Source organism: Apis florea, unplaced genomic scaffold (assembly GCF_048593485.1).
Source record: "Apis florea isolate Af1SG1 unplaced genomic scaffold, ASM4859348v1 contig_2411_pilon, whole genome shotgun sequence".
NCBI classification, from domain to species: Eukaryota; Metazoa; Arthropoda; class Insecta; order Hymenoptera; family Apidae; genus Apis; species Apis florea.
The window spans coordinates 912741-938945 of NW_028256580.1; the positions used below are offsets into that span (position 1 = coordinate 912741).

The following is a 26205-nucleotide window of genomic DNA, read 5'->3' on the forward strand; positions in this document are numbered from 1 at the left end:
AAACTATTTAGTTCATGTAAATACTTTCATTGTAAAAAAAAAAATTAAAAAGTTGCTTTATTTAAATATAAAAATATAATTAAATATAAAAAAATAGATAAAAACTAAATGTTAAATCAATTAAAAATTAAAATACTAACTTGAATGCGCCCTCTTAAGTAGCTATTTAAAATAAAACGCATTTGCAGTAACAAATGCATGTACTTACTACATATACTATCTTATATAGTTATTCAATGGTTTATAATTATCAATCCGTTGTTTCCGCCAAAAAGACTTATATTTGTATTATGTTGCACGATATTTCTTTCTTTTCATTATATTTATATAAGTATAATATTTTGTTTTGCCAAATTTTCAATTTATAACGTTCTATTTATTATAAAAAAATGTCTGAAGGTAATTATTAATTTATGTGAATATTTATATTTACAATTTTTGTATTTTATAAATCTTTCTAATACATTTCATGTATATTTATTTTAACATGTGCAATAATCATAATATCATACGATTATATAAAAATCATCCATTTTTAATCAATAATTATATATTTTTTATTAATATAATTTTTATATCAGTTTAAATAATTACATCAATCATTAATAAAAAAATTTATTTTGCATATTTTATAGAAAAAGGAACCACACAGGATATGTGGACATCTTATAAAGAATTACAGAATCTTGTAGAACGATATATTACTTCTTCTTCAACAACTCATGATCTTCATGAATTTACAGAAACTTTACGTAATCATAGACAAAATTTTTTAACACTTTTAGAAAATCCTGTAAGTGATTATATAAAACCAAATATTTATAATATTAATAATTTATAATATAAATATTAATTATTTATAATATTAAATATGAAATAATAATATTAATAATAAAAATAAAAATATTACAAATTATTATATTACATGATTTAAGATATATTTTATTATAGCCTCCAAATAAGAACAGCAGAGAAGAAATAATAAAAGGAGCTACAGATGGTATTACACTTCCTGATTTAGGGCATCAGTTATTATCAAAAGAGTTAGTTGATGAAACTCTTATTATATCAGACATGTATAAACTTAATGAGTTTATGGCATTAGATCTTTTATGTACTGCTCAGTTGCAAATGCCTTATCATCCTAGTTTACCCAGAGGATTAACAGCTATTTTATTATATTATGATGGGAAAAAAGCACTTACATCGACTTTAAGAATGCTTGTACAAGCAAGAATGGGACATAGTTGGAAAATTGATGCTTCACTTGCTCTTTTGAGACATATTACAGAATATATGAATAAATTGCAAGATGATTTATTAGATAGAATTTTATCATTGTTAGAAAAAATGGATCCTATAAAGGAACAAGATCTATTGGAAAAAAACCGGGCCTTAGGTGGACCAAAACATCGATATATGGTTATGAAACTTTATAATGATTCTAGACAAGATTTGGCAGACATTTTATATTTATGGTCTGCACAATCTTCATTACCAAATTCAATTTTATTTCGTTTATTATCTCTATTACAAACAAAACAAATTGGACCAGAAGCCTATGAAGAAGGTCCAGATAAGGTCACACTTGCTATTATAATGAGTGTGTTAAATGCAATTAATTTTAGTTCATTTTCTACTCGTGAGAATGGTGAAGGTATATTTTTTTATCAATTCTAAATATAATTTTTGTATTGCAATTTCCAATTTAATATTTTTTTTTTTCAGAATTGATTAATTCCATGCCATTAATTTTGGAAAGAGGAGCACATGAAGAACTATATCAAAAATTAATAACACCTAATATCAATTGGGAATGTGCTGGATTACGTGGGATTATACAATTTGCTTTTGCAGTTGCTCTCACAACAATAAAAACTGCAGCTAACATACAAATCTTAAATATTACTACAGAAGATGAGAGATTGTTGGAAGCAGCTTTAACAAATAAATGTTTTCATTTTATGGCGGAAATATTATTTAAAAACAAAAGCATATATTATGAAGAATTTTATCTTCGTTATTTTCATTCTCTTATTTCTGATTTTATATTGTTGATGCCTTTAAAAGTTAAAGATTTACGAAGTCGAGCAGATGAATCTATGCGTTTGATTCAGGCGTATCAACAAGAGGGTATTGAACCGCCTTTAAATTTAGATAATCATTTTGAATATTTGATGTTAACAATAGCAGAACTATATAAAGAAGATCCTTTAAAACTGAAGTTAGTTAATGACTATTGGTGTTATACTGATTCCACGCATACATCCGATTCTGCACATATTAAGCGTTCACTTTCTAGAGAAGTTGCTCTTTTTAAATTCGTACGTCTCGCAGGTGAAATATTACCAGCAGGATTATTTGTGCCATATCTTAAAATGATCGCATCTCTTGCATGTTCTCCAGAAGCAGCAAAGCAAGCATTTAGTTTTTTAAAACCAAATGGTAAATATTTATTTTTTTCTGGAATATTTATTGTTTTTTTTAATTAAAATAAAAAATATTTAAAAAAGCAAAAAAATATTTATAGGATCTTCTGGATCAACCACAATTTCTTGGGATCACTTTTTCAAATCTTTAAGTCTATACTATGATAATCTTAGAACTGAATTGCCTCCCAGTCAAGATACTGTTTACCGTCAAAGAAGCCATCCCAAAGGCATTACACCTGAAGAAGTTAAAGGTCTTGAAGCAGTATTATTGGTTGTTCGAGTAATTGCGAAAAATGATATAGAAGATAGATTAAGAAGAGATATATATTATCATCCAGGATGGAAAGTAATACCATCTTTGATAGGTTTAGTCAGTTGTGGAATATCTATTCCATTGAAGAGTGTTTTAATAAGAACACTTGCTGCATTAGTAATGTCATCTGAAACTTCATTCACTGTGTGGCAAAGTTTAGAAGCTGCACAAATAGTTCCAAATATACCAACAATAAGCAGCTATCAACCAAGAGGAGTTCAAACTGAATTAGAAGAAATTGAATCGAAAAAAGATGAATATCCATTAACACGAGCAATGCTTGAACTTTTAGATGTTCTCACTAATTTTCCTATATTACGATTATCGGGAATAGGACAACGTAATCCTGGTTTTGATCAGTATTTGCGTTTTATAATTAATACTGTTTTTCTAAAATTTCATACACGATCATATAAAAATCCAGGAGAAAAATGGGAAGTTTCAGAAGCTTGTTTAAAAATATTTTTAAAGCTTATTAAACAATATGAGCCTGCTGTAGAAGATTTTACTGGATGTAAAGTGGAACTTCAAAGTGGAGAAGTTACAATGGTCAATTCTGGTTATTACATTATGACTCAATTACATTCCAAATCTGAATTACTTCATGTTATATTATATATTCTTGATAAAGGTTGCACTAATTTCGATACCTATGAACTCTTTCCTGGTAAAAAAAATCTTGAAAATAGTACTTTATATTGTTTGGAGATATTAGAAAGAGGATTAAACACGCAACATAACTATATGGCTCAATCAGCTGCTGCAAAATCAATACATACAATTTTGACCGGATTATCAAGATTACTTTTAGAAGTGGATCCGCAATCAAAAAGGCCTGACTATATGATAAATATTGCTAAATATGTTTCGTACAGTTCTTGGCTTCCGCAACATGCATTTCACGCTGTCGGTATTATTTATGAAGTGACTAATGAACCAGGAGCAGATTCTGAGTTACTTTCTATGTTTACAGCTACTCCTGCATTAGCTACAAATATCCGACATGGTTTTGTGGAATGCTTGGACGCAGATGAAGATATTGAAAATGAAAAACAGTATACTGGTAGTTGTAAAAATCGAATTTTACTCTTAATGATGCAAAGCCTTAGAAGACCTACTCCAAATCTTTCTCATTATCTATTAGGCTTTGAAATCACTAAAGATATCAAAAAAACTGTTTTACAACAACCCGGTATTCTAGGATTTCCTCGTACATGTTTACATTCAATATTAGGAATTTTAGAACAATCTCTTGAACGTGGTCGTGACAAGATAACAGAGGCTTGTTATTGTCTTCTTTATATGTTAGCTGAAAATAGCAAGACATTTGTTTCAGTATTAAGATTTTTACGAACTAGTGCAAATCAAGATTTTATACAGAGACATCTTTCAAAATTACCATTTGAAGGATGGAACACAATAATAGAACTTGGTTGCATGTCATGGTTATTGAAAATAGCCGCAATTGAATTACGAGTTGCTGGTGGAAGTTCACAGAATTCTTTAATTCAACGATTGGTTGGTAACTTTGGTCAAGAAAAAGGACAAATTGTACCATCACAGAAACTTCTGATGGATCTTTTGCATTATATTGAATTTCAGTTTCAATTGGAGTCACCTTTATGTTTAGATTTCTTTGATCCATCACAAGTTGAAATGGTTTTTGCACGATGTAGTGTTCCCGTTGCGTTAGTAGGAGGTCCTCGGCTTATAGAAATTAAAAAATTATATTCCATTATCACTGAGGAATTAGCTGTTACTCAAAGTAGTGCAATTGCTACTCAACGTAATCCTATGCAAGATGAAGTACAGAAAATTTTAAAATACGCTTTAGAAAGAAATCAAACAAAATTATTATCTTATGCTACAGTAAAATTTCTAGAAGGTTGGTGTCAAACAACAGAAATATTATTTTGTGTTGCAACAAATCAACAACTTCCTACACCTCAAAAACAAAATTTACTATTGAATCTATCTCACGATTTATTACAAAAGATGACATCTTGCGAAGCTTTAAGCGAGATTAAAACCTTAGTATCCGGAACAGTGCTGATGTTATTAGTACATCTGAGAAACAGTTTCATTACTCAAACAGATAGTGAGTCATTTCCTTCATCGCCTTCAAATGCAACAATGATGAAAATTATTTTGAGTCATATTTTGCAATGGATTTTAAACGCAGGAGCTTCTTCGCAAAAAGTAATTACCCATTTATATGCGGTATTATTGAATTTTCTTTGCGTAGTCGGTTTAGAAAAATCAGAAAACACGAATATCATTGATTTAATGTATGTTAATCAATTAGATAGTTCAATGAATAGAGTAATGCCTATTCAGGAACGTTCTCATCGATACGCAACAATACAAGTAATAAACAGTTTTGGAAATAAATTGATGGATATTTTATGTCATAATTGCTCGGGTGGTCACGACGTATCTAAAATGTTGGCATTATCTTGTTTGGATAAAATATTGGAATTGGATTATGATAATGCTTGGATAATGTATTTAACTAGTAGAGGATATTTGAAGCACATGATAGAAAGTCTTTTAGAATCTGATAAAATGTTACAAAATATGTTACATCCAGAACCTCAGACATTAAGACCATTATATTTATATGAAGCAAAGATGGCAACATTTTGCAGAATGGCCTCTACAAGATTAGGTGCTGAAAGTCTTTTGGAGAATAAAATTCTATCATGTATGTCAAGTATGACAGCTTTCAATTATCATCCTGATGTTCCATTAGGATTTTCAGTAAGAAATCCTCATTCCTTTACACCTTCTCCTGGTCAACGTTATCAACAAATTCTTTTACCTGCTTTGTATCTTTGTGATGCTTTGCTTACTACTCTTGGAACAGAAAATCAATCATGTGCCATACAAGTTTGTGGTTTTCTACAAAGCCATCGAGGCATTATCGAAATGGTACTACGAGATGCTTATCAAGAACCGAATGCACTTATTTTAAAAGAAATGGCTTGTCTTACAGGTGTAATATCTCGATCTGCGAACATTGACATGTATAAATTGGTAGATGAAGAATTGGATAAAGCTGATTTCGAATTAGAAGACGTTAGTGGTATAAGAGAACTTCGTGCTCATCTATATCGGTTACAAAGATTAATGTTGGCACTATTATATAAATTCCAATTACAGCCAGCTCCTAGCTGTTTAAATCACAAAAATGTAGAAGAAAACGAAAAACATATTTCTCGTGTACAAATAGTTGCAAATATTATGTTATATACCCGAAATCAGATGCAACATAATAGAATGGATCAAAAAATAAGAAACGTACTTTTTGAGCCTCATTTAACTCTAAAACCAAGAGGAAGAGAAGATAGAATAAAAGACACATCTGGAGGAGTACATTTAGGAACGATTGTTGATCAACTTGTGTCTGTCACGAATTTATTAGATACTGAATTACTTCAAATTGACACTCTTAAAAAACAATCGGAGAGTGTTGGAGAAATGATTATAGACAAATTAAAAGACTTCATGTCCGAAGAAGAAGCGGAACTCGATGTACAGAAGCAACGAGTTATAGTAAAACAACGATTAAATCATTGGGTAAAAGAAAAGCATCAAATCATAAAATATTGTTTTCTAATAATAGAACATGCATTGTATATTCTTTGGAGTCATTTAGATTTTTATATGATACAAGTGATATCACGACACAGTCGAATGCAAGGTAAATTTATATTAATATATAATATATTATAATTAACAAAAGATATGAAATATTAAAATATTAAGATTGAAATATTAAAATTCTAAAAATCTTCTTATTTTAGTATCTTCAGGAAGTATAGATGAAGATACAGTGACATGGAAGATATCTTCAGAAACTTTAATGGAATTAAAGCAAGGTCTTGTTTCTACATTTACAGATAGCTTTATTACACAATTAGTAAATATACATAGTAAATATGCATTGATGGAACACAAAGATAAAGATTCCATTGAAAGCCCAGGTCTTCAATTTGTTGAAGCTCTTGTCAGAAGAATAAAAAGATTATTACAGTTCACATTTGTAGAATAATATTGTGTCTATGATTCAAATGTACAACATATTTTTTTACATACCAGTGTATTAACAAATAATTATCCAAACTCTCATAAACAGTATTTATTATAAAAAAAATCTTCAATAAATAATTTCTGTATAGATACAATTTATTAAAAAAATATTTCATCCTTTCATTAAATAATATTTTTACATAAATAATATTTGAATATTTAAAATATTGTTAATGCATATCATTTTCATATATTTTGTTTTGTCTAATATGTGCAATATAATTTTACTGTTATATTTTATTGCTATTTAATTGCATTGTATATTAATAATAAATTAAATATCTAGATATTTATAATATATATTTTTTCTTTAAATTACAATTTTATATATTAATAATGGATAAACAGAAATAGATTAAATATTTTTTAAGAAGTAATAACAGCTTCATCCCATGGTCCATAAATGTTATCTTTATATTTTTGACATTTTACATACCAATAAGGGCAAATAAAATGTAAAAATATTACAATTGCAATAAATACATAAAAAAGAATTTGTGAAACTATTAACAAAAAATATAATGTACTCAATGTTAAAAAAATTGAAATTATTATTTTATTATTTAATTTATGTGTTAAAAATGGTAATAAAACAAAACACTGAACAGAAACAGTAAGAAGAGAAAAAGCATGTAATGGAGATACCAATCTAGATGCTAACATTAAGGAACCAAAAATTGAAGATGTTATGGACAAAGAATCAGATAAAGAAATTTGCAAAGAACCATACTTACTAAATATTAAATGTACTATAAACATTAATATTGTCATAGCATAAATTGTATCTGTACTAATGGTTTCAGTTAAAGTTTTTAATACAGGCGATAAAATATATCCAAATGTGAGAAAAATCAATACTGTTCTAATATGTTTTGTTAATTCAATCAAAATACTTGGCTTTTTGAAACAATATACAAAATAACCGAATATTGTAAATATTACACTAGATATAAATATGATATCAGGACTAATCCATTGATTGTTTAACCAAATAAATATGATAACAAAAAGAATTACAATATTTAACTGTATGCATACACTGGCACCGAAAGTTATTGCTTCCAATAATGTCACATTATTTGGTTTTACATTTTTACGTAATTGTTTCAAAAATGAACTATCCGTATAGTTATCCGCCAAACCATAATTTTCATACAAATTCTTTTGCCACTGTAACTGTATTGTCATAATGTATTTGGATCTTTTTTTTTATCAAAATTTATATCAAAATTTCAATTATGTTTGAATTTGATTATTAAATATCATAATATCATATGATATCCGTGAATTAGGTGTTATCAATAAATGATAGTTAACATTTTTATCTATTTTCCTTACGTATATAATTCGTGTTATTGAATTTTTGCTTTTTATATAATACTACAAAAAAAGCAATATAATTTCGATTAATTTTGAATTAATCATAATTAGTCATAATTTTGTAATTGTTGAATATCAAACCATACATCTTGATTAAAGAGATTATTGAAAAACACTATTAAAAAATCGTAAATTGCAAAGCATATTTCTTCAAATACAGGTTTTATTTATTTGAATTAACCAATAAAATAAAATTCACGATATAAAAGATATGAAATCATAATAACATTACTAATTAGTTCTCTTTTCTATTATTATTTTTGACGAAATAACCAATAAATGTATCATTATTTGTGAACTTTAATTTTCTAAAAAAAAATATGTGCTAAAAGTATGGTCGAAATTTAGAATAATTTGAATACATTCTAACAAAAATATTTCATTTGTCTTTTTAAATTTATTCATACAAATTGAAATACATATTACTTATATATTAAATATTTCTTCTTACTTATATATGTATATATATATATATATATATATATATACACTAAGTAATAATAATAAAATTATTATTTTATATTTATTTGCCACAATTTTTAATTTTTTTATATAATATATATTTTTATCATTTTATCAATATAATATAAAAAAATTATAATTTTATCATTTTTAATTCTTATAAAGCTATAAATAATTTATATTTTATTATTACAGAAAAAAATTTTTAAATTTTCATAGCTAAGACAAATAAATAAAAATGCAAAAATTTAAACGAGCTCAAGCAGAAAATAAAATAGCAATTAACAAACATTTAGAAGCAAATGCCTATTTAGAATCATCTAGTGAGGATGAAAATGATAGAAATGAAGAAGATATGCAGAATGTAGTCGAAAAAGTTTTAGCTTCTTATCAAGGAAAAGAAGCAGATGCAGAAAAAATGTTATCATATTTAATTAATGTTTTCCAATCTGGTAATGCTGTTTGCTTAATATGTATTTCAACCGTAAAAAGAGCAGATCCGGTATGTTTTTTTATATATATTTCTTTATATGTTTCTTTATATAGATTATATATTATAATGTATATATAATATAAAATTCTTTAGATAACTTTTAATGTTTTTTAATATATATTTTATTTAATTAATTTCAATGTTTTAGATTTGGAATTGTAACAAATGTTTTGCTTTTTTACATCTGTCTTGCATTTTGCATTGGATACAAGATAGTTTAAATGTTAAACGCGAGAAAGGCATTACATTGATATGGGCATGGTAAGAAATATTATAAGAGAATTTATATGTATATATATATATATATATATATGTTAAATAATAATATATTTATTTAGCTATTGTTTACAAACATGTTTTAGTCCAAAATGTCGTATGGAATATAAACAAGATGATGTACCTCGTAATTATAAATGCTTTTGTGGAAAATCTATTGATCCACCATATCATCCATGGAATATTCCACATTCATGTGGAGAAACATGTGGCAAATCCTTAAAACCAGAATGTGGTCACAAATGTGTTTTACTTTGTCATCCTGGACCATGTCCTCCTTGTGCAAAAACAGTATCTATCAAATGCTATTGTGGCAAACAAATGCCTCAACAACGACGATGTAATGCTAAAGAATGGAGCTGTGGCACTATATGCAATAAAAAATATAAATTATGTTCGCATACTTGCAAGGAAATATGCCATTCAGGAGAATGCCCTCCTTGTTCAGAAGTATTATTATTGGAATGTCACTGTAAGATTAACAAAGAATTAAAACAATGCTATGAAAGTTCATGGACTTGTAATAAACCTTGTGGCAGACTTCTTTCCTGTAATGTTCATATATGCTTAGGTAAATGTCATTTAATTAATGATTGTGGATCTTGTTTATTGGAACAAAATAGAACATGCCCATGTGGAAAAAAACGTTATGCCATTTCATGCAAACAAGAACAATTACCTACATGTGGAGATACATGTGGGAAATTATTGAATTGTGGTTCACATTACTGTAATATGAGATGTCATACAGATCGGTGCGGACAATGTTTAGAAGTAGTCACAAAATCATGTAGATGTGGCAGTTATCAAAAAGAAATTGCATGTGGTAAAGAATTTCATTGCAATAAGAAGTGCATGCAAATGCGTTTGTGCGGTAGACATTTATGTAACAAAAAATGTTGTGATTGCTTGATTAAAAATACATATAATATTTGTGAAAAAATATGCGACAATACTTTAAACTGCCGTAAACATAAATGTGCCGCTCCTTGTCATAACGGTCCTTGTTATCCATGTGCACGAACTGATATTATTCAGTGTAAATGTGGATACAATAAAATAATAGTACCATGTGGTACAATAAAAAAAATTAAACCTCCAGCTTGTAATAAACCATGTAAAATACCGCCAATTTGTCATCATCCAAAACGAGAAACTCACAAATGTCATCAAGGTCCTTGTCCACCTTGTAAAAAAATTTGCAATTTAGCATATAAACGATGTAGTCATCTTTGCGTCGCTATTTGTCACACAAAAGTATGGGTAAAGGTATATAAAAATGATACAAAGATACAACCAACTGGACCTTGGGACATACAAAAAGAAACTATGCAACTAAAAACATTACCTTGTCCACCATGTGAAGTTTCAGTACCAATTACATGTTTAGGAGGACATGAGACACGTCCGTGGCCTTGTCATATGGCTAAGCCTACTTCTTGCGGAAGATTATGCGGGAAAATATTATCATGTATGAATCATACATGTGAATTAATTTGTCATAAAATATCATTTTCTAAAGAAGATATAAGTGATACTCCATGCATGGAATGTGAAAAACCGTGTTTATTTCCACGACCACAAGGTTGTACGCATTTATGCCCAAAACCTTGTCATCCTGCACCATGTAGTCCCTGCAAGCAATTAGTTAAAATTTTATGTCACTGTGGTATAAGTACTTTATACCGCAGATGTTCGGAACTTACATCAGCTAAAGCGGAACAACGTAATGAATTACTTAAATGTGGAAATCAATGTCCAAAAAATGTAATTAAATTAGTTATTAATCTATCTTATGTTATTACTTTTTGTAATTAAATAATTATATTCTTTTTCAGTATCCTTGTGGACATCGATGTATAAATGATTGTCATCCAGGTCCATGTAAAAATGAAAAAGAATGCAATAAGAAAGTGAAATTATTTTGTGAATGCAAACGTATTAAGAAAGATTTTATTTGCTCATTGATACAAAAAGATGAAATTTGCATAAAATGTGACGATATTTGTAACAAATTAAAAATAGAAAAACGTCAAGCTGAAGCTGCTTTATTAGAACAAAAACGGCAAGCAGAAAAAATACGTAATCAACAAGAAATCGAAAAGTTTGAGCGAAAATTTAAACCTCGTCGTAAAGGAAAAGATAAATTCGATAAAAAACAATTATTGAATGAAAATTGTAATAATTATAGAAAATATTGGATTTTAGCCATTTTAATATGTTTTATAGGTATTGCAATATTTTATGCAAGCATTCAAAAATTTTGAACAAAAATATTTTTCAAATCTTATGTGTACAATACTTTATATTTGTTATTTTAAAAAGAAAAAAATCTAACATTTTTGTTATATAATTATATTTTTAATTCTAATTTAATAAATTATTAAGATCTTTAGTAACTTGTTATGAATATAATTTAATGTTAATATTTTATATATAAATGTACATTAGCATATTATATAATTTTATGATTTTGTGCCATACAATTATAAAAATTTAAGAATTTTTACGTGAATTCTATAAATTTTTATCTTATTTATATAACAAAAGACATCTATTATAAAATAATAATAAATATGTTGAAAGTACTCCAATTTTATTTCATAGTTTTGACATAAAATAAATTATTTTAAATCATTATATTATATTTTTATTTAATAAAAATTATTTAATAAACGATATTTAAATTTATTTATATTTACCACTTATATGATGATTTTTTTTCTTTTTTCATTGATGGCTATAAATTTTACTCATAAAATATTTCAAAGAGTAGCTAAAAAGTGCCATCTATTAGAAAGTCATTTCTTAATCAAGCGTTTGAATCACTTAACATTAGAGGTTATATTGAATGGATAAATACTATAGAGTAATTTTATTTGTATTTACATCAGTGAACTGATAAAAATATAATGGCAGTTCCATCAGTTTCATTATCAACGAGAAATAAAAAGCATTTTTTAGGTGTTCCAGCACCTTTAGGATATGTAGCTGGTGTTGGAAGAGGGTAATTTACAAAAAACAATATTTTTTTAGTTAACCTTCTTTAATAAAATAAACATTAATATATAATTATGACACATTGTTTTTTAGAGCAACTGGATTTACAACTAGATCTGACATTGGTCCAGCTCGAGATGCTAACGATGTTTCGTAAGTATTTTATTATATCTGATTTTTTATTAACACGAAAATATCTTATGTTAATTTTTATATTTCATTTGTAGAGATGACAGACATGCTCCACCTACAAAAAGAACAAAGAAAAAGGAAGAAGAAGAAGAAGATGAAGAAGATTTGAATGATTCTAATTATGACGAATTTTCTGGATATGGAGGATCATTGTTTAGTAAGGTAGAATATTCAATAAAAATTTTTTGATCATATAACTTATTTTATTAAATGATTAAACATTTTGTAGGATCCGTATGATAAAGATGATGAAGAAGCTGATGCTATTTATGAGGCAATTGATAAACGAATGGATGAAAAGCGTAAAGAGTACAGAGAAAAAAGACTTAGAGAAGAATTAGAAAGGTATCGTCAAGAACGTCCTAAAATTCAACAACAGTTTTCAGATTTAAAAAGAGAATTGGTAAATGTAAGCGAAGAAGAATGGAAAAATGTTCCAGAAGTTGGTGATGCTAGAAATCGAAAGCAACGAAATCCACGAGCAGAAAAATTTACACCATTACCAGATTCTGTTCTTGCACGAAATTTAGGTGGTGAAACATCCACTAGTATAGATCCATCAAGTGGTTTGGCATCTATGATGCCTGGCGTAGCAACACCTGGAATGTTAACACCTACAGGAGATTTAGATTTAAGGAAAATTGGACAAGCAAGAAATACTTTAATGAATGTTAAATTGAATCAAGTTTCTGATTCTGTAGAAGGACAAACTGTTGTGGATCCTAAGGGTTATCTTACAGATTTACAAAGTATGATACCAACATATGGTGGTGATATCAAGTAAATAAAATATAAAAATATTAAATATATCTTATTGCTAATTATAATTTAATGATAGTTTAATTTTATATTTATTTTTATTTAATTTCAGTGATATTAAAAAAGCCAGATTATTGCTGAAATCCGTAAGAGAAACGAATCCTAATCATCCTCCAGCATGGATTGCTTCTGCACGTTTAGAAGAAGTTACAGGAAAAGTGCAAGCTGCACGAAATTTGATAATGAAAGGCTGTGAAGTAAATCCTACATCAGAAGACTTATGGTTAGAAGCAGCTAGACTTCAACCACCAGATACAGCTAAAGCAGTAATTGCTCAATCTGTTCGACATATACCAACATCTGTTAGAATTTGGATAAAAGCAGCGGATTTAGAAACTGAAACAAAAGCAAAAAGAAGAGTATATCGTAAAGCATTAGAGCATATCCCAAATTCAGTAAGATTATGGAAAGCTGCAGTAGAATTAGAAGAGCCAGAAGATGCGCGAATTTTACTTAGTCGAGCTGTCGAATGTTGTCCAACTAGTGTGGATTTATGGCTTGCGCTTGCTCGATTAGAAACCTATGATAATGCCAGAAAAGTACTTAATAAAGCAAGAGAAAATATTCCAACTGATAGACAAATTTGGACAACTGCTGCTAAATTGGAAGAAGCAAATGGGAATAAACATATGGTTGAGAAAATTATTGATCGTGCAATATCTTCTTTAAGCGCAAATGGTGTAGAAATTAATAGAGAACATTGGTTTAAAGAAGCTATGGAGGCTGAAAAGGCTGGAGCAGTACATACATGTCAAGTAATAGTTAAGGCAATTATTGGTTTTGGAGTAGAAGAAGAGGACAGAAAACATACATGGATGGAAGATGCAGAAACTGTAAGACTTTATATTCCATTTATATTTAATGTTATACAATCAAAATATATATATTATTTGCATTCATTTTAGTGTGCTCAACAAGGCGCGTTGGAATGTGCTAGAGCAGTCTATGCTTATGCATTGTCGACATTTCCAAGCAAAAAATCGATTTGGTTACGTGCTGCTTATTTTGAAAAAACATATGGAACACGAGAATCTTTAGAATCTTTGCTTCAAAGAGCAGTTGCTCATTGTCCAAAGAGTGAAGTACTTTGGCTTATGGGTGCAAAATCAAAATGGTTAGCTGTAAGTAAAATTCTCAAAAAAAAAAAAAAAAATTTACGAAAGTATTTTTATAATTGATATGAAATTTTTTTTTAAGGGAGATGTTCCAGCAGCAAGAGGTATATTATCACTTGCATTTCAAGCAAATCCAAATTCGGAGGAAATTTGGTTAGCAGCTGTAAAACTAGAATCAGAAAATTCTGAATATGAAAGGGCTCGACGCTTGCTTGCGAAAGCACGAGCATCTGCACCAACTCCTAGAGTGATGATGAAAAGTGCAAAATTAGAATGGGCTCTGAACAATCTTGATGCAGCTTTATTACTTCTAAAGGAAGCACTAGAAGCATTTGATGATTTTCCAAAATTATGGCTAATGAAAGGACAAATCGAAGAACAACAAGGAAACTTGGATAAAGCTTTAGAAACATATAATCAAGCTGTAAATATTTTCATCTCATGTTTTTTATTAATTAATTTTTATTGATTATTTATTTTTATTTATTTTATTTTATTTTTATAGATAAAAAAATGTCCGAATTCTATTCCATTGTGGCGTTTATTAGCACAATTAGAACACAGAAAAGGTCAAGTTACTAAAGCTAGATCAGTTTTGGAGAAGGCTCGCTTAAAAAATTCAAAGAATCCAGAACTTTGGTTAGAAGCTATCAGAAATGAATTGAAGACTGGTGGTGTTAGAGATATGGCAAATACACTTATGGCAAAAGCACTTCAAGAATGTCCAACATCTGGTTTACTTTGGGCAGAAGCAATTTTTATGGAACCTCGACCGCAAAGAAAAACAAAAAGTGTAGATGCTTTGAAAAAATGCGAGCATGATCCTCATGTGCTTCTTGCAGTATCTAAGTAAGTAATTAACATAGAATATTTTTATAAAATACTAAAAATATAATTTATATTAATTTATATTAATTTTTTATCATTTTAATAATTATTTGGTAGATTATTTTGGTGTGAACATAAAATTTCGAAATGTCGAGATTGGTTTAATCGAACAGTTAAAATAGATCCAGATTTAGGAGATGCTTGGGCATATTTCTATAAGTTTGAACTTTTAAATGGAACAGAGGAACAACAAGAAGATGTAAAAAAAAGATGTATTGCTGCAGAACCTCATCATGGTGAAAATTGGTGTAAAGTTTCCAAAAATATAGTAAATTGGTGTTTAAGTACTGATCAAATTTTAGTATTAGTTGCAAAAGATTTACCAATTCCAATATAATATTTGATAAATAATTTAAATTAATATTACATATAGATATTTTTTAAAAATTAGCTATAACTGAATAAATAATTTAAATGTAAAATTTTTTTAAAATTAATTTTTAAAATTCACTTTTAATTTCCATTTTACTTAAATATTTTGTCTCTTAATTTTTTATAATATATACATGCATATTTTTTTAACAATTTAAGATATTTCAATTTCAAAGCCATTTCTTAAGCACATAAATTTTAATAAGGAGAGTAAATAATAGGAAAAAAATAAAGATAGAATAAAAATGTTAAAATCAGCATTAAAATCAGTTTATGTTCAATGTTTCAAATTAAACAAAGAAAGAATAAAAAATAGTGAGAGAAGAACAGAGATAAGGTAAGAATAAAAATTGACCATCAGTGTCATCTTTTAAGTACCAAAAATATTTTTTTAAAAAAAATGTAAAATAATATAACAATTAAGAATTATGGCTATCTCTTGAGTATTTTTGAAGAGACGTTTTTGATATTTAATCTTATTCAAGATATAGCACTAATCATCAATTAGCTTATTTCTACTCTCATTATTTTCTGTTCTTTCTCTTTATTTGCGCTCTTATTTGCACTCTGAAGATGGCGCTGATTTTAATATTTTTATTATATCTATCCTTTCATTATTTACATTCTTTGTGCATTTTTTCTATAAAATTCTAGATTGTTATGTTATTTTATATCTCTATAATAATTATATGTATTCAATTTCATTGTGCCACTATTAATATTACAATCTTATTCTGTGCTGAATCAATAATATTGTAAATAATATTAATGGTATGTGATATATGGATTTTAGTATATTTTAGAAAAACAAAAAATACATGATTGATATTAGAAAATTTTTCAGCCATAAACAAAATATAAAATTTTATATTCCATCTTAAATCTTGTCTATTATAGATAATTAAATAATATGTATAATTAACAAAGAATATTTTTTCTTGTTGATAATATTAATATATTTAAATATCTATTAATTTATTAAACTTTTATTTGCAAAATATTTCTATGAAAGTTAAGATTTTGAAATATTCTTAAACATTCAATAAATATAACTTATGAAATTTATTATTTGTTTACTTAGAAAATGCATTTTCAAAATAATATATGAAATATAGTTGTTACATTAAATATAATAAAAATTATATATTTCTCAATTTAAATAAATGTTTTTTTTATTTAAATTTTTTTATTAAATTACTTTTTTAATTCATTTTTTAACAATTTGTTGGAAAAATCGTAATTAATTCTAGTTATTCTAAATAAATGTTCTAAATACATAATAAAATTTCAAGTTTTCAAATATATTTCACAGAAACAATGAACAGGACTGCCATATGACGTGCAGCTGGAATAATTGTAAGATGAGTCATTCCAGCTCTTGTCAACCCCTAAAAGCCCTTCAATCTTGCTCCCTTTTAATTATATCAGATATAACATTTTTACAGTACTTTGCTGTAATAATAATTTTCATATATTCAGTACTAATAATAAGTATTGATTGAAAAAAAAATCTAATCTAATAATGAAATAAAAATACTGAAAGCGAATTTACGCTTGAAAAACATGAAACTTTTTCGTGTATCGAATGCGAAATCATACTCGTCGCCAAGGGTGAGTCAGCCACCCTCCCGATGACGGTCAAGGAGACCATTGGAGGAAGTGTTTGAAGGATGGAAGGAGAAATTTAACAGAAGGGGGGAGAGAAATGATGCTGTGCGATTGGCCAACATTCAGGGCCGGAATTTGTGGTGGGAGTTGAACAGTGTGAGCGTAGGATCGACAGAAGTAAGAGTGAAAGAGTGGTTCGCCGGTGTTACTTGGTGTTACGTGCTGCGAAATCACTAACCGGTCAGTCAGTGTACTGCTTCCATCCTGCCCTTGAACACTTGGCTGGACGGTGTTAGCGTTTGCCTACCTTTCTAAGTGACAACTGACAGGTCAGTGCTCTTTGCCGTTGATGCTTTTTATTTATGGTCGGTTAAATTGCATGCACTTTTAAATAAACAAAAATAGACGGTGATATTTTAACAAAATATCAAAGTAAACCGGCTTTCATTACTTCTTCAAGAAAAATATATTATTGTGTGTGTATACATGTTTTTTAATAAGATGAAAACTATTTGAAAACGATCGGTATTCACAAATTGCTTATTATTTTTATTACTTTCGAAAGAGAAAAATTAGTAATATATATATATATATATATATATATCTTCAAGAATATTGATCGTCTTCATTATTCTCTGATCAAAAATGGAGGGGTGTGGTCAAATCTTTTGTGTTTTGTGTATATACAAATTTTGATAATATGAATTAATTTTCTAATATTTTTTTTTTCTAATATATTTGATAATCTATATTTTATGTATCATGACATTTTACATAAAATAACTATTACTTAAATATTTAATATGATTACTACTACCCTTTATATATCATTTCGTATTTTGTAGAATTATATTTTCGTATAATTAATTATATTTTCGTAATAATTACATTTTATATATTTAGAATGATAATTAAGTTTCAGATAAATGAGTCACATTTAATTATATATTTCAGAAACATAGCCTTTTATTTATTGCTAAGTTTCTGTGAGTCCTTATATTAGAATGATAGGATGAAGCAAGGGCGTGGTTTTGACAGATGCACTCCGCTGCGCATCAGGCACGCAAATGCGTTTCTGCGGTTGCCGACTGACGAGTATGCTTCTGTCTTTTGTAATTACAAGCATTTATTAGATTTCGATTTAATTTTGATAATTTTCGAATAATTTTTAAAATTATTCGAAAATAGTTTTAATGAACAAATTATTAACAATGAAAAAATTTAATTCAATTTTTCAAAATTTAATTGAAATAATTTATCACATATTTTAGTTTAATGAAATCTGAATGATTGCCTTGATGGACTTATTAGAGTGCAATATGAACTCACATTCTGTTTTAATTAACATTTTTTTATGCGTGGTATCTTCATAAGAGAGAATCTAGTGGATATTTGCATCTTATCATGTCTCGGACAAGTTGACTCGTTTCAAGGCAAGCGAGCAGATATTTCGAATAAGTATTCCAGAAATTTTATTTATCGATTTGTCCCGCAAACGTTTTCATTCGTTGACATATTTCGTATATACGATATTAGCTTAATCTTGAATATAACGATCATAACTTCTATCTTACTTTTATCATACTTAAAGCAGATAAAGTAAATAAAAAATGTCTATAAATTAATAGTAATAGAATATTTTCTTTAAATGCAATTAATTATATAAAAATATATATTTTTGTTTCATTCTAATTATACATATTTTCAATTAATATTTTTCAATAATATATATAGATATATTCAGAATATATATGTGTATATATCAACAAATGTTTATGAATCAAAGGAAAAAGAACGAGGATCAAGGTGAATCCCACGCGATATATTAAAAAATTACCTTTTTACCATTGACCATGAAAGCTAAGGTCGTCGATACATTATATAGCACATATAGATAGTTGTGAAGAGTTCAGATACCCCACTCGTCGACCCCCGCATTGCCAATCGATGAAACCGTCTGCTTCCAGTCGACCGCTCCCCCGATGCAACCCTGCATATCCAAACCGACATATACGCGTATCACAGACACGAGGGGGCGTGCACACACCGCTATTTCATTCACGTTCCGGAAGAGAAATATCTTAAAATTTCTTTCAGGATTTTCAAGGTTTGGATTAAGGCATAATTTAAAAATAAATTGAATTTAAAACATAATAGGATAATTAATAAAAGAAATATTAAGGAAATGTGAAAATAATAATTATTTGCAATTTTTTTTCTTTTTTAATTATTTTGTTTATTAGATAAAGATTTATTATTCACATAAAATTTCTGATAAATTTTTTAATACAATTGTATTTATTCTTTATTTAATAAATATATCCAAGATATTACTGGATATGTATGTTACAATGAGATTAAATTAAAATTTTATAATATTCATTGACGATATACAGTTTTATATTTGTTTATGAAATCTTTAAAACTTATTATTATAAAATTGTATATATGATATAAATGATATATATTTATGTATATTTACAATAGTAAAATATATAATTAAATTTATAAGAGTTTATATGTCTATATTTAATATTTGGTTATATATTGTAATATATAAAATCCATTTCATATAACGAAAAAAGAAAAATTCTAATAAAACTAAGTTACGAATATAAAACAGGCCGCTTGGTAACACGCCCCTGAACGTACGCGCCACCGCTCGATACGACACGCGCGCGTCCAGGGTTCGTTAGCCGTCACGGTTGCACGAAAGAAAGACGAGAAAGAGAAAGAAGGAAAAAGAGGGCGTTTGTATCGCATTTGCTCATAGCGCAGTCGCGACACGGAATCATCGTAACAAACGTATTTTTTAGCTACACTGCATGCTTTTACGTGGGTATAATATGGTATACGTAGGCAGCTTAACGTGTATGCAGTTCATCATCACCGTTAACCAGTCGATGGAATAAGCACACTGGTTCGTTCAGAAGCGAACCGCTGCATACGCCATTGAGAGTCCTCCATTAAACGTGATCACCCAAGTTAATTGACAAGCCGCGCGAACTTGTTAGTTGTCAGCCATAAGATCTTTACCAGGAACAGATGACAATGTCCAGCCAGAAACCCTTGGATGATCAACTGATCTTATCTGATTCCATCGGATATGTTTACAGTCAATCGATTTCAAATAGGCATTCGTTCAATAGATTTGTATGGAAGTTCTAAATTATATATTCATTTCTCTTACTATTATTTGTATCGCTCTTAATTGAAAATATATAAATGATCATTATAAATATAGTGAATAAATGATAATTAAAATTCCAATAATTAATATTGATAAAATCTTAAACGTTCTTTTCATATATAATTTACAATTATGTATTCAATCTCAAAATGTGATGAGCATGAATTGTCGAAGCGTGATGTACAGATATGTTCTGTAAACCGGCTAGCGCGTCGATGCGAACAACCTAGTTTCCTTATTAACTTGCAGACCTCTTTTCTCTTTGCGAGATCAAGTAGGATTTATCGTGATTTCTCTTCGAACACTGACGTATTGAGACCGTTTTTAGTTCTCCTTGTTATACTGTAATCCAATGAAATATATCTTTGAGAACCATCATTGCTTTTCTGACTTTTGTGAAATCGACCGACTTTACATTGTAATATGAATTTAAAAAATTATGCATTTTGAAATATATAAAAAGAAAATATTAATTTTGATATTTCTATGAAATTTTATCTTAGTATAAATTCTTTCTATATTATAAAATAATATTCAATATTAAATATTTTCATTAATCTTCAAATTTCGCATGTACAAATTAATTCGTATTTTTTTATACTTTTATTCCTGAATCTATTAATCATAACTAACTAAAGCAATCTCTTGTTTTGTTACCGTTATGGCTAACGCTTACTACTGATTTAGTGTGTGTATACTTGACAAGAATAGTGAGAGAAGAAATATTCAACAAGCGAATACGTAAAGGACACGAATGTGCTTCGCAGTTATGGATTCAGCCTCTTTCGAGCTTTCTCTATATACAGCCATGCGACTGGCTACCATATAAGGACCTATACACAGCCTTGTCGATGCTGACCCACCGTTGGAACGTATCTCTTGAAACGTTTTCTGAAACCATTGATATACGCTTATCTTTCGCCTTCTTGAATCTTTCGTAATTTTTTTAATGTTATTCCTTTTATTTTGTTATAAAAATCGTTGATACTCCTTAAATCCTATAAGATTAAATGTTTTTGAATAATTTTTTATAAGTAATATAATCAAAAAATTTTTAAAAAGAAATAATTTTTTATAAGTAATATAATCAGAAATTTTTAAAAAGAAATAATTTCCAAACAAAAAGCAAATATTATTACTCATTTATTGAAGTGTAAAAAATAAATTAATGCTAAATTTCGGAGACTAAAATTTCTTGGAAAAAAATATGATAGTTTCAAATTTCAATTATTTTAAAAAGTTTATCAATTGAATAATATTAATTTTTTTATCCTAATTTTAATAAAATAATATTAAAATTTCTGAAAAATATTTCATGCTTAAAAATATTTGTTTTAACATTATTATTTAATTATTATTGAAAAATAATGAATATAAATGACAATTGATGAATATAAATAGAAAAGAAACGAAATAAAATAACATAAAAAGAAAAAATGAAAACAAACATGAATCTTTTAACTTAATAATGTATAAATTTTTTAAAATAATATTAAATCAATATTATTTTATAACATTCCATATATTGAACAATATAAATTTAGCAAATCATATTCTAAATTTACTCAGGTAATGAGAATTTGAAGTGTTGATTATCAGTGCCTTAACTGGAAAACATAAAAGTACCGTGAATACTGAATTCAATATATGAACATATACTGAATCTTTCGAAATCTTTCCGAATCATTACGTATTGATTATTTTTCAACATGTATCAAAGCATTTTATTAATATTGTAAATTTATTAAACTTAATGCTTCCAAAAACATATATATATATATATATATATATATATATAATGCAAATATTTGATAAAATATTTTTACAAACTTTTTATATTTTTTATATTTTATTAATTTTTGTAAATCTAAAAATTTAATAAAATAAATACAATATGATAAAAGAATTTGATAAATGTTTATATCAAAAAATATAATCTGTGAATATTTATAAAACTTTAGACAAGGATCCTGGTTCATAAAAATGCCGTCGTTTTAATAGAAAAATACACTAGAGGATGTGATCAGAAAGGAAATGAAAAGAAACGTGAACCGGAAATAGCAAGCTTCTTCTTCCGCTTTATACATTAGTTACTGGAGTGTAATACAAAATTTAGATAACAAATAAAATTATTTTTATTTATATTTTCTTTTGCTTTGATTTAATAATATTTTTATATTTAAATTGAGCATATCTAAACAAATACAACAAAATTGATCAATTATTATATTATTGCATTTTAAGATATTCAACATAATTATATTCAATCGTTTTTTTATTTATAAAAAAAAAAACAAAAAAATATTTAAAACACAGATGAACATTTGCGTATTCTTACATTCATCAGAAACGATGCCAATGCTATTTATTCACAATTTATAGTATTTACATCTATATTTTTTAAGTGGATCTTTCGTTTTTTATTTTTTAAAATTTAAAATCTTTGATTTTATAATTTTTATGTTTTTTTATATATAAAAAGTACATATTACGAGATAATTTTTAACATTTAAACTGAACAAGTCAAACAAGTTATGTTTCATTTATCGATATATTCCGGCGTTTCTGTCAATATGCATTGAAAGCGTCACTAAAAGCATTCGATATCGATATGTTTCTCGATAGACGTGTACACAAGTACGCGTGTCATGCTTGTGTACGAACTTCCTTCGTCTCGATGACAATTAACCGATGCATTCAACGATATTGGCAGATTCATGTTTTTTGTTATTTCTGATATGCATATCCGGTGTTTGATCATCATTGTTCAATCGAGAATAAAGAAAATAGGTTAAAAATCTGAATATATGGCGCATTCGCAGCAATACCATTGTGAAATTGCATCTTTTTTGAATTATAAGTTGTATGAATTTTAATTCGTTTCTGTCTTTCTTTCTTTTTCAAATTTATAAGTTAAATATTCTGATTAAAAAAGTATACATATAATATTTTAAAAATTCATAATTTTTAAATATCAAAAGTATCAGGAATAACTTGATCCTGTTTTGTTATGAAGATAAATATTGGAGAAACTTTTTTCATTTGGACATAATAAACAAAGACATATCATTTCTACGGACAAAACTCGACAGTTCGTTTCAGATTGCGGTTCAAGTTGTTGATGTCAGTTTTATAATTGGAAATTCTTTTAGATATCGATAATCAAACGGAACTCTGCGGAAAGAACAAAGTATACATAAGAGATTATTATTTTTGAAAATAAATTAAAGATAAATAATACTATTATAATTCCTTAAATATAATAGATTCATAAGATGTTTAAGATGTTTTTAATAATTAATAATTAATTTATTAAGGTTATGAATTAATTAATTAGATGACATATTATGAATACAATTCATAATATGTCATCTAATTAATTAATGATATATGATAATGTGTTATTATTATAAACATAAAAAATTGATTGTTTCAGATTGAAGAGTACAACAAATCACCATGTCGAGTCCGTCGTTGAAAGACCTGCCAAAAGTAGCCTTAGATTTGAAAAGCGAATTGGAAGGTTTCAATCATGGCTGTATGAAAAAAGCCTCAACCGCTGAAAAAAATGTTCTACCTTCTGCTGAAGGTATAATATAAATTTCATTGCCTTTTCATTAAAATTTTTGTTGCATTATTATTTCAATGTCCTTATGATTTAATACCTATAATGTTATCAACATACAGAGTTCTAATTTCTTATAATTTGTTTCAATCGATTATAATGCATGTAATATTATAACATATAGACGTGCGACAAGAACGACAGCATTCTGAATTAATCCACGATGTGGAAACATTTAAACCAGATCAATTGAAACACGCCGATACGAAAGAGAAGATCATATTACCCAATGCCAAAGGTATTACTGCTTATTTGATTCCTAGGGGAATATTTCATTCTCAGGTTCTCTACTTCTTCCTTGGCCGGTAACAAAAGGAGGGTATTTTGTTGCTTTTGGTGCTTCGAGGTGACCGAAACATACGTGACCAAACCAAGCTTATTCATTTTCGCTTTCAGCTTAGAAGAAATTGTTTTGCATGTCCGATTATTTTGTCAGCAATTTCGTACTCTATACTATGATAACACACAATGTTATTGTCCACTTGGCGATAAAAGTTTTTTTAGATATCATAACAACAACAAAGCTTTATTGTTCCTTATTAAGGAAACAATAAAAACATATTCTATTAGCATTAATAATTTGATTCTTCTTAAGAATTCATATTGATTTATAATTTTAAATAAAATTGAATACTTACACTATTTTTAAAATAATTACATACTATAATTACATATATCACATATTGCGATGAGATCGTCTAATCACACTTGCTATAATTTCATTGGCTTCCACAGTGACCTTAACTTTCATAATTTTCTCATGTATGTTTTATTTTCCATTCTTTGACCTCCATTTACCTCTTGCAGATGTAGCTGCGGAGAAAACTCAACAAACGCTGATGTCAGGCATCGAGACATTCGACCCGAGTAGTTTAAAGCACACTGAAACTCAAGAAAAGAATTTGCTACCTGACATGGATGGTACAGTATCATATTTCACGATTTTTTATTATCTTTTATAATTTTTTGAAAAATCGAATAGAGAAAAAATTTTAATATTAAAATAATCACAAATTAAATTTATTTTTAAAGCGATCCAACAGGAAAAAGGAAAGCAACAGTTGATATCTGGTATTGAAAATTTCGATCCCGCGAAATTAAAACATGCAGAAACACTTGAGAAAAATCCCTTGCCTACCAAAGAAGGTAAGCTAAAATTTTAAACATATATATTTTTTATTTTTATATATATATATACTATAATTTAGAATCATTAAAATAAAAAATAAATTTTGTATCAAAATAATATCTTTTGTTATAGCAATCGATGCAGAAAAAATAGCTGCTTAAAGCAAGCATTTAAAATAAAATGAACGGAAAAGAAAGGGAGCGGCGACTCGTCATTTCTTCCATTTTCGATATTGTGACATTTTATAACAATTATTCATACATTGTCAACAAGAAATAAGGAGAATGCGAAACACTGTGTTAATGTAATCTTATGATTATACTTATCCTACCGCCATGAGCGTCCCTTTCGGCGAGATGCACAAGTCGATTTTTACATAAAACTATTAACAACAGAACGACGATGAAGATTCAAGTCCAAATTTAATTAAAAAAAAAAAAAAAAAATTTGATAAACTTTTACAAGCCATCAATTTAATTCCTAATAAATGTTACCAGCAATAAATAACTTTGGACTTGTATCAACATCTGTCTTTAATACTAACTCGCCAAAGGATGTACTTTTTATACTAAGAAAACTGCACGCAAGCAAACATTATTTTCGATAGCAACAAAATTGGTAGCATTGCATGCGTTACAGAATATCGCAATGGTACAGCGGTTGACTTTATATTTGTGTAAAAATCATATTTTATATAACAGGCTATTGTACTTTTTTAATATTTCGTACACATCGCATTGTCATTCCGATAAAAATTATGATGAATAAAAAAAAGTAATTTGTAAGAAAGTCTATTGCTTAAACCTATTTTATTATATT

At 27.5% G+C, this 26205-nt stretch overlaps 5 protein-coding genes and 2 long non-coding RNA genes across 13 annotated transcripts; 4 read left to right on the forward strand and 3 right to left on the reverse strand.

Annotated features, from left to right (window-relative positions):
* The first annotated feature begins 11 nt into the window (after positions 1-11).
* Positions 12-6932, forward strand: Nup205 (nuclear pore complex protein Nup205). Its single transcript, XM_003691853.4, has 6 exons — positions 12-399; positions 636-793; positions 952-1657; positions 1729-2445; positions 2531-6448; positions 6552-6932. Exons 1-6 carry the CDS (start codon positions 390-392, stop codon positions 6797-6799), a joined length of 5757 nt encoding a protein of 1918 aa, XP_003691901.2. The 5' UTR covers positions 12-389; the 3' UTR covers positions 6800-6932.
* On the reverse strand, positions 6633-8025 carry PIG-C (phosphatidylinositol glycan anchor biosynthesis class C). Its single transcript, XM_003691977.4, has one exon. The coding sequence runs from the start codon at positions 8023-8025 to the stop codon at positions 7204-7206; it is 822 nt and encodes a 273-aa protein (XP_003692025.1). The 3' UTR covers positions 6633-7203.
* Positions 7938-12129, forward strand: LOC100869901 (NF-X1-type zinc finger protein NFXL1). Of its 4 annotated transcripts, none has more exons than XM_086905468.1 (5): positions 7938-8028; positions 8875-9181; positions 9321-9433; positions 9535-11215; positions 11287-12129. In XM_086905468.1, exons 2-5 carry the CDS (start codon positions 8918-8920, stop codon positions 11713-11715), a joined length of 2487 nt encoding a protein of 828 aa, XP_086761594.1. In that variant the 5' UTR covers positions 7938-8028; positions 8875-8917; the 3' UTR covers positions 11716-12129. The 4 variants fall into 4 exon arrangements, with proteins under 4 accessions (XP_086761594.1, XP_086761592.1, XP_086761591.1 ...); XM_086905466.1 differs by having other exon boundaries at positions 8000-8028; positions 9511-11215; XM_086905465.1 differs by lacking the exon at positions 7938-8028 and adding an exon at positions 8246-8377 and having other exon boundaries at positions 9511-11215.
* Positions 10311-12305, reverse strand: LOC147657993 (uncharacterized). The gene is made up of 3 exons (XR_015291366.1): positions 12151-12305; positions 10797-11082; positions 10311-10634 (listed from the first exon to the last, which is right to left on the reverse strand). It is a non-coding gene; the product is annotated as an uncharacterized LOC147657993 (long non-coding RNA).
* Positions 12306-12312: 7 nt separating this feature from the next.
* Positions 12313-16998, forward strand: Prp6 (pre-mRNA processing factor 6). Its single transcript, XM_003691854.4, has 9 exons — positions 12313-12455; positions 12542-12601; positions 12676-12802; positions 12870-13420; positions 13512-14292; positions 14365-14580; positions 14657-14998; positions 15080-15423; positions 15520-16998. The coding sequence occupies exons 1-9, from the start codon at positions 12361-12363 to the stop codon at positions 15797-15799; spliced, it is 2796 nt and encodes a 931-aa protein (XP_003691902.1). The 5' UTR covers positions 12313-12360; the 3' UTR covers positions 15800-16998.
* Positions 16999-17338: 340 nt separating this feature from the next.
* Positions 17339-26175, forward strand: cib (thymosin beta cib). Of its 4 annotated transcripts, none has more exons than XM_003691865.3 (6): positions 17339-17771; positions 24069-24221; positions 24382-24495; positions 25065-25178; positions 25290-25403; positions 25519-26175. In XM_003691865.3, the coding sequence occupies exons 2-6, from the start codon at positions 24092-24094 to the stop codon at positions 25545-25547; spliced, it is 501 nt and encodes a 166-aa protein (XP_003691913.1). In that variant the 5' UTR covers positions 17339-17771; positions 24069-24091; the 3' UTR covers positions 25548-26175. The 4 variants fall into 4 exon arrangements, with proteins under 4 accessions (XP_003691913.1, XP_003691912.1, XP_031771121.1 ...); XM_031915261.2 differs by lacking the exon at positions 17339-17771 and adding an exon at positions 23191-23822; XM_003691864.3 differs by lacking the exon at positions 24382-24495 and having other exon boundaries at positions 17568-17771.
* On the reverse strand, positions 22691-25141 carry LOC147657994 (uncharacterized). Its single transcript, XR_015291367.1, has 2 exons — positions 24896-25141; positions 22691-24710 (listed from the first exon to the last, which is right to left on the reverse strand). It is a non-coding gene; the product is annotated as an uncharacterized LOC147657994 (long non-coding RNA).
* Positions 26176-26205: the final 30 nt, after the last annotated feature.